The sequence below is a fragment of the Oratosquilla oratoria genome, chromosome 26, assembly GCF_046742065.1.
Source record: "Oratosquilla oratoria isolate Oo_2021 chromosome 26, ASM4674206v1, whole genome shotgun sequence".
Classification (NCBI taxonomy): Eukaryota; Metazoa; Arthropoda; class Malacostraca; order Stomatopoda; family Squillidae; genus Oratosquilla; species Oratosquilla oratoria.
Window position 1 is genome coordinate 54,079,698 of NC_134802.1, and position 13,330 is coordinate 54,093,027.

The 13,330-nt window shown below is 43.8% G+C and overlaps 2 protein-coding genes across 6 annotated transcripts in view; one reads left to right on the forward strand and one right to left on the reverse strand.

Moving 5' to 3' along the window:
• Nucleotides 1–13,330, reverse strand: part of LOC143039592 (afadin-like) — an 879,482-nt gene that overhangs the window by 484,852 nt on the left and 381,300 nt on the right. The gene's annotated exons all lie outside the window — the stretch shown is intronic.
• Nucleotides 4,926–5,748, forward strand: LOC143039593 (uncharacterized). The gene is made up of 2 exons (XM_076209831.1): nt 4,926–5,083; nt 5,261–5,748. Exons 1-2 carry the CDS (start codon nt 5,078–5,080, stop codon nt 5,606–5,608), a joined length of 354 nt encoding a protein of 117 aa, XP_076065946.1. The 5' UTR covers nt 4,926–5,077; the 3' UTR covers nt 5,609–5,748.

Genomic DNA, 13,330 nt, shown 5'->3' on the forward strand with positions numbered 1-13,330 from the left:
GAGGTGGATGTTCAATGCTTAGACGCTAAAAAAGTGTTGCCACTGGTCTCTACAAATCTTAGCAATTTGTTACTTTGTCAAGAACATCTACATAACTAGATGGCGACTCCCTGATTACATTCTCCTTAGTCTTCTGTTCTCATGTGGTACGTCTCCTCCTTCCGAGGGATCCTCAACCCGAAGGAGCTACCCGTACGGGATCCTCCCTTAAGGACGCCCCTTCCAAGTCCACTGCAGGACCTCTGGGCTATCCCCTGTGGAACGATACAGCCTCTGTCCTTCAACCACAGCCAGTGAAGGTCGTATGGGAACTGAAACACAATCGCATCAGGTACCTCGCTGACCTGAGGGTCGCTGACCTCGTCTCGATCAGGGCGCCCCCTTAGGGTCAGGATGAAATTACCTTGCGCAGAAATTTCCTAATTACATCACTCGTCATTAACGCATCCTCACCGACCTCCAACACAAAAACACCCGGTTGCGCCAGCAGCCTCCAGTAACCCAATTTCCACAAAATCTTTGTCCCACTTCTCGGGCTAATACAGCTTCATTCACTTTAAAACAGATGATCGACCCCTGAGTTGAGACGTTTAATTCGCGAGGTCTTTCTTCGTGGTTGCTGCTAATCTATCTTGTTCAACTCAAGAGAACCCTATCTCGCGTTGGCGTACGTGTGTGGGTGTATATGTATGTATATATATATATATATATATATATATATATACACACATATACATATATAGTGTCGCTGGCGTAGAGCGTGAGTTGAGTGGTCGACTGGCAATACACACACACACACACACACACACACACACACACACACACATATATATATATATATATATATATATATATGTATTCCCCCTTATTACGCTGAAGTCCTACACCTATACGACGGAAGATAAGCTGCTCTACTAATGACCAAAGCCAAGGTTGTTTACGATTTTCAGAACGCGTTCTTTCCCACTAAGACAATGCAACACAAAGGCACGTACACGGTATTACAACCTTTCTACTGGTACAAGTAACTAAAAACTCAAACTGGTAAACTGTTTCCATATTAGGATTGCAATGATTTTTTTTTTTTTGGGGGGGGGGTATTCAGAGTAAGATAACAGGCTATAGTGACCTCAAAACCTCAAAAGAATGAATGAATGAGCCAATCCATCAATCAATCAATCATCCCTTTGGAGTCCAGTGCAGGGATTGGGATGGACCTTTATTCAGCTCGCAAAGTGACCTATTCTCTATCCTTTTCGATTTCTGGCTCTGAAACCCGCCCACTACACGAGCAATGTTGAAACGATTTTGTTTACATTTCCGGACGTGTAGGACTGACACTGCTCTCTTTGTTTGTTTTTAGTTAACAAGACAAATATGCTTCCCCTCAATGAAAGATTTATGCATATACGCATAAATGTACATGTTCCTACCCATGGATACAACAGGCTGTTGTTGCCGCTTCTGTTGTTGTCGTCGCTTTGGAATGTATCTTCTATCCTTACAAGAGGATTTTTATCACCATAAGTTCAATATGCTTCCCCTCAATGAAAGATTTATGCATATACGCATAAATGTACATGTTCCTACCCATGGATACAACAGGCTGTTGTTGCCGCTTCTGTTGTTGTCGTCGCTTTGAAATGTATCTTCTATCTTTACAAGAGAATTTTTAACACCATAAGTTCAATGCAATCAATATTATAGGGATTTTGTGGTATCCCTACGGACCAGAGTCACTTATCATTCCTTATGACTGGAGACTAAAATCCATGAAAATAAAATAACAATAAAAACAATAACAATAGTAGTAATAATAATAACAACGATAATAACAATAACCTCTGTTCTGTTACCCTCCCTCGTCACGGTATTGTCCCCAAGGATAGAAACGCTGGTTATGGTCGGCGAATGACCAAAATCACCATTTTCATTCCAACTGGTTACATCGTTGCGTTCGAACAAGGCAACTTTCCACTCGTCCCTCTCAACGTAGTCCCTCACCCACCCCCTGTAGACTAGTTGTTGGCAGTTAAGTATGCACTGTAGGTCTACGAATAGACTAACTGTTGGCAGTTAAGTATGTACTGTAGGTCTACGAATAGACTAGCTGTTGGCAGTTAAGTATGTACTGTAGGTCTACGAATAGAATAGCTGTTGGCAGTTAAGTATGTACTGTAGGTCTACCAATAGACTAGCTGTTGGCAGTTAATTATGTACTGTAGGTCTACGAATAGACTAGCTGTTGGCAGTTAAGTATATACTGTAGGTCTACGAATAGACTAACTGTTGGCAGTTAAGTATGTACTGTAGGTCTACGAATAGATTAGCTGTTGGCAGTTAAGTATGTACTGTAGGTCTACCAATAGACTAGCTGTTGGCAGTTAAGTATGTACTGTAGGTCTACGAATAGACTAGTTGTTGGCAGTTAAGTATGTACTGTAGGTCTACGAATAGACTAGCTGTTGGCAGTTAAGTATGTACTCTAGGTCTACGAATAGACTAGCTGTTGGCAGTTAAGTATATACTGTAGGTCTACGAATAGACTAGCTGTTGGCAGTTAAGTATGTACTGTAGGTCTACGAATAGACTAGTTGTTGGCAGTTAAGTATGCACTCTAGGTCTACGAATAGACTAACTGTTGGCAGTTAAGTATGTACTGTAGGTCTACGAATACACAAGCTGTTGGCAGTTAAGTATGTACTGTAGGTCTACGAATAGACTAACTGTTGGCAGTTAAGTATGTACTGTAGGTCTACGAATACACTAGCTGTTGGCAGTTAAGTATGTACTGTGGGTCTACGAATAGCAACTAATGCATAAACAATTGTTTAAGCCCACTCTTTTTTATATTATGATTACAAAAAGATAGCTCTACGTTTAGAATACCCATGATATGCAATGAGTAAAAGTATAATGAATAACCTATATTACGGAATGTAACGGCTCAAGTATATATGATGGTCGCTCCTCTGTGAACAAGTTCACGAGTTGCTAGTACTTATATATACTATGTTAGGTATAGGGATCTTATGTGTTGCACTTTGAAGATAAAGTTACGGTCAGATCTCATGTATCTTTAATTAAAAAAAATATTACTATATTGACATTACTTGTTTTGCGATCGTGCTTGTTATCAACAGTGGTGGCGTGACATGTCACGAATGAATCCAGGTGAGCCACGCGGAAAGTAAATAAATACATAGAACGAAAAAATAAAATAGTTTCTGACATCCAACTGTCAGTTCCAAATGCTTCGTACCATGAGTCAACGCTGTAGAAACACGACTGGGAAGGCGAACCATCTACGATATGTATGAAACTGCAGAGGTAAAATGTCAGACTACGCAATACAAGTTCTTTCTTTTTCTTTTCTCTCTCTCTCTCTCTCTCTCTCTCTCTCTCTCTCTCTCTCGTGTGTGTGTGTGTGTGTGTGTGTGTGTGTGTGTGTGTGTGTGTGTGTGTGTGTGTGTGTGTGTGTGTGTGTGTGTGTGTGTGTGTGTGTGTGTGTGTGTGTGTGTGTGTGTGTGTGTGTGTGTGTGTGTGTGTGTGTGTGTGTGTGTGTGTGTGTGTGTGTGTGTGTGTGTGTGTGTGTGTGTGTGTGTGTGTGTGTGTGTGTGTGTGTGTGTGTGTGTGTGTGTGTGTGTGTGTGTGTGTGTGTGTGTGTGTGTGTGTGTGTGTGTGTGTGTGTGTGTGTGATTTTTTTGTTTCGCATCCGACCTAGTTATGGACCAAAAGGTCTCCTGTCGGCATGCTCCGCCTTTGTAATCCTTTGATTGACCATGGTCTTAGGCCACGTTTTGAGCTCGTGATCAACAGCTATTACCCTCCCGGATGAGAACTCAGAGCTCATATATGACTGATCTATGGGTAATGCTGTGACCTTACACGCACACACTCCCCCAACTCCTCGGCCACGAGAGTTGGAGTAACGTCTCGCAGTGCAGCGATACTGAAATTATTTCAACCCTGGGCGGGATTCGAACCAGGACCACCGTAGTGGCAACCGGGAACTCTACCACTGAGCCACGAGGTGTGCGTGTGTGTGTGTGTGTGTGTGTGTGTGTGTGTGTGTGTGTGTGTGTGTGTGTGTGTGTGTGTGTGTTTCACCATTGCCTTGGATCATGTCTTTAATTCTCGTCCTTCCCACATTGATGTCTCCGACTCATCATTGCAATATTGTTGTTTCGGATATAACCACTGGCTATCATTGACGAAATCCATCATGGTAGTCACATCCACACACGCCAAAGCTCGCCACCTCGTGGTACTTTGTCATTAATGAAATTTGAATAGGTAATCAGCGTGAACGTAAACGGCTGTGGTGTTACTTATTGTTCCGAACAAATTGCTTAGAACCTGCAGCCGCTGTCGGCGAGTATCTGCAAATATTCGCGTTCCTCGGGCTGTTTTACAGACGCCTCCGTGTTATAAAAATAAATAAATAAATAAATAAATTAATAAATAATATTAAAATAATAAAAAACGTCCTTTTTCATGAACTTTTCTCGCTGGACTATGACCACTGTTACTTTCCATTCGAGCCACCAATTGCCGACGTCTTTGCTGTCGTCTACCTGATTCAATCAACCGATCAAATCAGCCATCCTGAGTCCTCTGCTGAACAAAGGCCTCCTTCATAGCATTCCATGATTCACACGACCGCGCCAACCTTTGCCATATCACTCCTGCAAACTTCTCAATCTTGTCTCTCCACCTTCTGTCTGGTCTCTCTCTTCCACGCTTCCCATCTCGCGGCGTCCACTCACTAACACACTTGCTCCCTCGCTCACCAGTCATTCTCACTAACTGCCCGATTCAGCGACGACTAATTGCTGCTGCTGCTGCCGCCCTAACAAGCGTCGTTCACGGCGTCCGAACACGACCCTTTGACCGAAAGTCGAAGAACTGCCGGTGGAGCCGAGTTGTACTCGAGCCGGGCGAAGGAACTCCGGGCAGTGTGGAAGCGGTCACAAGACCTGGTAGACCCTAAGAGGACGACCCTTGCAGTTGTGTAGTTCGATTTGCTTGAACTTCGGGATTTTCGCCGTATTAGAATCAAGAATCTAACGCAGCCATGAAGGTAAGCACTCCTATCAAATCTACCAACCTGAATCCACTACTCTTCTGTAGCATTCCATGATTCACACGACCACGCAAACTTCTACATATATACATGCCTAATATACGCAGTCTAAGGAACTGCGAGTACTAGACTTGTACTACAAAATTGTTCATGAACGACTTTTGTGTACTTCAGACCATGAAGCTACTGATCGTGCTCCTAGTGATCTTCGCCTTACTCCTCGCCGATGCTGAGGCCCGCAGACGTAACCGCGGTGGTCGACGTAGAGGACACGGACACGGCCGAAGGCACGGACACACCCGAGGTCTCGTCCACGGCCATCGTTTTCGCCATCGTCAAGGATTCGACGGCCACTTCCCTCGATTCCACCGACACAGGCACTTCGGGTCGTACTACCACTCCAGATACAATCCATACAACTACTACACTCGCTACACTCCTACTCCTTACCCATTCTATCCTCCAACTTACAAACCCTACTATCGGAGAGTTTACAACCCTCGCAAATTCTACCTAAACTAAAATGGTCGGTTCAAAACCAGTAGACTAGAACATTCTAATTCTATTCCAGATACATCGGCGTCCTCTTGTAACAAATCTAATTGAAAAAGAGTAACTTAAACTGGTTATACTTTACTCCAATAAATTTCTACAAAATTTAACTGTTTGGTCACATTTATCTAATTTCGATACCCAACCTTTAATTTATTAAAATATTTAACTTGATTAAACTCTCGAGCATATACCTGAATTGTCCTAGGTGAAGTTTCACTAGACTTCAAAAGTCGTTGGAAGTATTCCTGGAATTAAGTCCACTAGAGACCATTCTCCGTCTTCTCCCACTAACCACCACTTCCTGGAAACATCGACTTCCAGAGTCGATAATATAATTAATTGCATCTATCCCTTCAACAAACTTATTCAACAGCATTCGAACACGGCTGTCCTAAATTCCAGATTTGAATTTCTTGGACTAGATTGCCAATTACTGGTCGCGTAAAACTTAGACTAGTTAATATAATCTAAAATAACATCTCTAAATTACTCGAGTCGAACGTGACCTCATTTATTACAAATGAGCGCCCCGAGGCTCGTCATCCTACTAGATTTCACGGCCACATCGGAAGACTTACTCGGTAAAGCCAATATCTAACGAAACTAACAATTCGCAACAAGCCTTATGGCTACCCCATGTATAAGCCATACTACAACGGCCCGTCTTTAATAGTATCTTTTACTACCATAACCAAACTATGGACACTAAATTCCCATATCGTCCGCACCATTAATCAACACTATTACCGAAGTTAACAAATTCTGTAACTATCGGAAATTTAGTTTCAGCAAATTACTTTTTACTCGCACAATTGTAATTTTAAACTTGCTTAACAAGGCTAAACTAAACCGCGCTGAGGTCTGGCGAACATTTACCAAGCTCTCTACTGAAGCTTGGTAATCCTATGAATCCTATATATAATCGGATACCTGTGATCGAAATTGTCTAGACTAGACCCTCTTCTACACAACTAAAAAACCATTCCACCTACATTGCACCATGTGAACAAACGCTTCGTTAATGCTTTCCTCTCCAACTGGAATTAATGAATGTGTTTACTAATATAACCGACGGGGAACTGAAGATGTTACAATCTAGCAATGTTAAGGATGAACCAAATGCGTGGGTTCTGCTCTACGTGAACTTTATTTCCAATCTGAACCCAAATTACGTCACATAGCAACTGCGTATGTCCTTGCCCTTGCCCTTGCTCTTTGTAGACCTAAAGGTCTCCTCTTACAAGTTTAATAAGTCGCTCGTAGTGCGTGCACGCACCGTATCTACACACTCGCTATTGAATACTTACAATATTTTTGAATACACGAACAGAATACACTGACAATATTTTTGAATACAAAATGCATTATTGTAATGGACACGTCCTTCTGTCCTCCACCGAAGTCTGGTTACATAACAACTCGACAGTCGTCCAATATACAAGAGAACCTGACCTATCAATGGACCCGATGACATTTCAGTTCTCCTTCCGTACCACTCGGTCCTTTTCTTGTCTTCGCCTGCTGCTTCTCTCTGAGATGCCTTCCGAAAGACGAAAGAGTTCAACAGGTCTGTCACGTCGGTCTTCCGAACACCTCCACAATGGAATGAAAGACTACTGAGTATCTGCAGATGCAGACCTTCTTGTCCTGAAACTTTACAGGGAAGTGGTTCTTACTCCGACTAACGCCAGTGATATTTTCCCCCATCTTGTCTATTTTCCGCATGAGGAGACAGATTGGGGATTGCCAATTAAGTGAAGCGGCTTTGTTGTGGATGTACTGGGTCTTACTGCACTGCTGAGATGGGACACGGATGACCCTTCGTCCACAAGGAGCTAAAACGAGTGGTGGGAGTGGGTATGTGACTCTGGCTACCTCCCTTATAAGGAGATGGAAGCGCTTGGTATATAGATCACTTCGGAGACCACTTGTCCTTATAGGGACAACGATGTCCAGTAGAGAAATTTTTGCATCACTTCCTGCTGTGGTTGTCTAAACAAGTACTCTAAACTCTTGTACCTTCGCCATCAAATCGGCCATCCTGAGTCCACTGCTGAACAAAGGCCTCCTTCATAGCATTCCGTGATTCACACGACCGCGCCATCCTCTACATTTTTCCTATATCTGGAGCTAAAGAGGGTTGAGGGGGGGGGGGCATTCTAATATCAAAACACGGGAACATTCTAGGAGTTTTACCAGCAGTACGTCGACATGTTAAACGAGGTCGGGACTCCTGTTGCACGATCGAAGGCCGAGAAGTTGAGGACCCCAATCAAAAGTTACGGTAAAGAAGCCATCAAATCGGATCAGGCCGCTGAAAGAGATTCGTCTTCAAAGGAAGTGGGGGTTGGCCTTCCGGGAGGTGCTGCCACAATGGAGTTCGATGAAATCTCTTCTTTGTTTCTGCGGAAACTTTCTAACAAACTGTGGTTAAGCCAAGGAGGAGGAGGTGGAAACGGGGAAGGGAAAGAGGATATGGGGAGGGTAAAGTTGGTGATGGTGATAACGACCCTCCTCCTCTTCCTCTTCTTCTTCTTCCACCACCACACCCCACCGCCATCGAACACGTTTCCGGTAATAAATATCCAAGAAAAAATAAATGGTTGGAGAAAAAAAAAAAAAAATCCCCAGCGTGTGCACTGGACAATGCCAAGGAGGGGGAGACGGGGAAAGGAAAAGAGGATATAGGGACGGTAAGGTTGTTGGTGATGATGATCCTGATCCTGATCACCTCTTCTTCTTCTTCTTCTTCCACAACCACACACCACCGCCATGGAACACATTTCCGGTAATAAATATAAAGAAAATATAATGGTGGGGAAAAAAAATAATAATAAAATAAAAATAGAAAATAAAATAAAATAAAATTTATAAGTCACCGTGTGCACTGGCCAATGCCAAGAGCAGCTGTCAGATCCACATCAAACCCAGCAGCTAACAAAACACAAATCTAATACATATCACCGTCGACGATGACAGGATTCTCTGTGTTCACAATAACAGGAAAGGTACGTAACAATACACGGTTTCCAAGTAAAACCTTGCCTCCCCCCACCCCCTCCCCCTCCCTTCGTTAGTTTCTTTTTCCAAGTGGTCTACTTTGCATATATATATATATATATATATATATATATATATATATATATATATATATATATATATACACGTATGTATACACATGCACGTACACGTGTGTGCGTGTTCAACTTCGTGAACAAAGTTTGGTAGGAACACCCCAAGACTCCGTGGGCAAAGGCTATATTAGCCACGAGGAACAGAATCGCATAAACTGCATGACCTAATCGAATTAACGCGAAGCCAAGGAAACTCGGCCCGTAATTAAACGTTCTTATCCCTTTCACTTTATCGACGACGCATTTTTTTTAAAATATTATTATTATTATTATTTTTTTTTTTTGCGAATTTATTTGCTCTTAGGGCGGAGCACAAACACAATTGAGGCTATTTGACCCAGTCTGTCCATCAGCTGATCAAAGTAGCCTGGAAGAAGCCATAATGCATAGGCTCTGTTCACAAAAGCGGTTTGAAACGCGCGGAAACAGCGGCGGTACCGCATAGTCAAGGAAAAACTGCGCGGTTGTGTTTGAATACTTCCAATGACTTGGACTGTAATTGAACCGAGACGGTTGAGACGGTCTTAATTCCCCCCAACACACACACGAATCCCGCCCAGGGCTGAAATAATTTCAGTATCGCTGCGCTGTGAGTCGTTACTCCAACTCTCGTGGGCGGGGAGTTGGGTGTGTGTGTGTACGTGTAAGGTCACAGCATTACCCATAGATCGGTCATATATGAGCTCTGAGCTCTCTTCCGGGAGGAAAATAGCTGTCGATCACGAGTCCAACACGTGATCCAAGACCATGGTGAATCACACAAATGAGACCGCCAACGTATGGTGCTAGAGGTGGTGGTTGTAGTGATGGAATTCCCACCTCTTTTTAACTTCTACTCAGTCAATTAGCCAATCAATCGGCCATTCGGAGTCCACTGCTGAACAAAGGCCTCTTTCATAGCACTCTACCCCTCCTTAAATCTCTCCTTGACCACCTAAAAGACTCCACGTCTTCAATGTGACCTTGTTCGCGAGGATAGAAGCTCTGGTTATTGCACACACACACACACACACACACACACACACACACACACACACACACACACACACACACACACACACACACACACACATCCCAATCAATCAACTCGTTTCAGTTAAATAAAATACCTCTGATGTCAAGTGCTAAAGGACTCATTTACCGACAAACGTTGGGAAACGTTTTTACCCGTCTTCTCCTTTTCTGCATGACGGGATGGAGAGGGGGGGTCGCCGAATTAATGAAGCGGCCTTGCTGTGGATGTGCGGTGTCTTGCGACACTGCTTTTGATGACCCAGGACAGTGGACAAGATGCAGGGATGAACAGTCATCCAGGAGGTGCCAAGATAAGGGGGAGTGAAGAGGGCGGAGGGGAGTGGAGTGTGATAGGGTGGAATGGGTGGGAGTGGTTTTTATACCTTTGTTTTTTGGCTACATCCCTTATATAGGGAAAAAGAGCCTTTGGTGTGTGTGTGTGTGTGTGTGTGTGTGTGTGTGTGTGTGTGTGTGTGTGTGTGTGTGTGTGTGTGTGTGTGTGTGTGTGTGTGTGTGTGTGAGAGAGAGAGAGAGAGAGAGAGAGAGAGAGAGAGCGAAAGAGAGAGAACGAGAGAGAGAGAGAGAGCGAAAGAGAGAGAACGAGAGAGAGAGCGAAAGAGAGAGAGAGAGAGCGAAAGAGAGAGAACGAGAGAGAGAGAGAACGAGAGAGAGAGAGAGAACGAGAGAGATAGAGAACGCGAGAGGGCGAGAGAGAGAGAGAGAGAGAGAGAGAGAGAGAGAGAGAGAGAGAGAGAGAGAGAGAGAGAGAGAGAGAGAGAGAGAGAGAGAGAGAGAGAGAGAGAGAGAGAGAGAGAGAGAGAGAGAGAGAGAGAGATGGATAGATAGAGAGACCGCCACCGCCACGTGAAGCACCCCCCCCACCGCGGAACCCCCTTCTGTACCAAACGGGTGCCACGAAGCTGAACAAAATCGCTTGGCAGCCTCCAGGTTGAAAGGACAAGTGTCCTTCAGGACGGAAGGATTTAATTGGTCCTTTCCTTGCTAATGAAGGAGCGAGGCCCGTCCCACTTAATCATCGCCGTGACACTCCTTCGCTAAGGAAGACCTTAACGAGCTCATTCGTAATCAGCGCGGCAATTCAAAGGCTTGAATGCCGCGTCTGTTAACCTCCGAGGTGTGAAATTCAAGAAACTCTCAGACCTCTTCAGCATCGCAAAGGATCGCACGGAACCTCTTGAGGGAACGTCCATGTCGGTTTTCATCAGCATATGGCGAGTCGTGGGCGGTGGGCGGAGGTGGGCGGAGGTGTCAGCCTACCCCCCCCCCCGAGACTCCTCCCCTCCCCCCAACTACCTGCTTCAAATCGTCAACAGACAACACGGGTCAACCTAGGTCAGAATAGGTTAAGCTCTTCCTCCCACTAACCCCGCCTCCTCACCTCCACATGTCTTTGTCTTGTTAAAGCTCCAGTTCTTATCCTCCACTTTCTCTCATACGACCCCCTCCCTCCTTCAAGTCCAACCTCCTCCTCCTCCTCTTCCTCCTCCTCCTTCCTCTTAGGACGGGTCGCCCCTTTACCGCTAAGAGCCCTTCAGAAGCACAGCCTTATGGCACTCTACCCTCGCCATCAACACCACGGAAGGAGAAAACGAGCGAGATGGCACCTGTTCGCTCCTGGGTCACGTGTCCGTAGCCCCCCTCCAAAAAACAATCAATCAAACAAACAAACAAACACACACACACACACACACACAAAATTGGCACCAACACTCTTATAACTATCATATGAAGAGAAACTAGTAAAACTTGAACTACAGACACTAGAGCAAAGAAGAGAGAGAGGAGATTTGATAGCTATTGACAGAATCATGAAAGGCATAGAAATTATTGATAGAGAGAATCTGATAAAATGGGATGATAGAAATACAAGAGGACACGGAAAATCAAGAAAGACAGCTATAGAAGAGATGTGAAAAAGAACAGCTTGCCTCACAGAGTAATAGACAGTTGGAACAAGTTAGATGAGAAAGTGGTGTGTGCAAAAACAATACATAAATTTAAAAATAGTTTAGATAAAATGAGATATGAAGACGGGACACCACGAGCATAGCTCCCCTTTCCGTAAAATACAACTAGGTAAATACACACACACACACACACACACACACACACGGACACAAAGCTAATGACTTTCGTTTTTATCCAGCTTAAGTAGCGTTAACATAATGAAGATGTTGATGTGATCGGCAGCTACATAACACACACACACACAGACACACATACACACAAGGCTAATGACCTTCGTTTTTATCCAGCTTAAGTAACATTAATATAACGAAGATGTTAAGGCGACCGAACGAATACTATAATGCGGTTACGTTCTCTACTGACTTCACCTTGGTATATGCAAGACTCCTGTTGAACCTGGCGGGAGGGGTGGGGGTTGGGGGAGGGGTTGACGTCACAGCAGCAAAAGAGACGAAGACAAAAAAAAAAAAAAAAAAAAAAAAAAAAACGAAATTAACGAAGCATAGCAATACTGGAGATGTAAAACAAGAAACAAATATGACATACGGGGTTACGGGGGGATATAAAAAATAAACAAATAAATGAATAAACAGATACATGAATAAGCACACAAAATAATATTAAATTTCCGGAGATCATTATGTAACCCACTCTCAATTCAGTGACGTCAAAAGGTTTAATTTCTTTGTCCACTTTGGTAAAGGAGTTGAGAGGAGGGATGGGGGGATTGGGATAGACGCTTGACGAAACAGTAGTAAGTGAGAAACCCCTGGTAGCAAACCGCTGTTTTTTATGCCGATGTTGGGTCGCTTCCCCGCCTGGCTAGGACTACCGGAAACCAACGCGACAAAGAACATAAGAACATAAGAATGAAGGAAACTGCAAGAGACCATAAGGCCTACACTAGGCAGTTCCAAGGAAAATGAAAGGAATGTTTGAATCCAGTACGCTAAACAGGGATACTTGTAGCTGCTTCCTGACAGGTCGATGGACTAGAGGCCGTAACATACATCATTCATTGTGTGTTCTGAAGTCGCGTGTTCCGGGAATAGAACTCACGACCACCTGCCGGATCTCGACTAAGTTACCCCATCCCCAGCGCGGACCACAGGGTTCGAACTCGGACCAAAATCGAGGTCTCGATGGATCGAGACCTCATAGAGTCTCGAGTCTTTCCCTCGTCTGAATGAAATCTGGTCAAGACTCTCGAGAATGACGTCACCCGTGGCGAGAGAGGTAACACTCGGATTTCACAGTCGACTGGCTTCTCAAGACGCGGCAATTGTAACTCAAGATTCCTCTTCGCTTTAAACAAACGGGATCACGATTCTCTCCCAATGTATGGAAAGTATATTACCAAAATAAATACTAATGAGAACAATGAGATAAAAATAACCATAAAAGTAAATGAATGACTGAATAAAAAGTATATACAAAAGATGTATATATGCACAAAAATATATATGTGATAAACTATTCTCTCCCAATGTATGGAAAGTAAATCATCAAAATAAATACTAATGAGAATGAGATAAAAACAATCATATAAGGA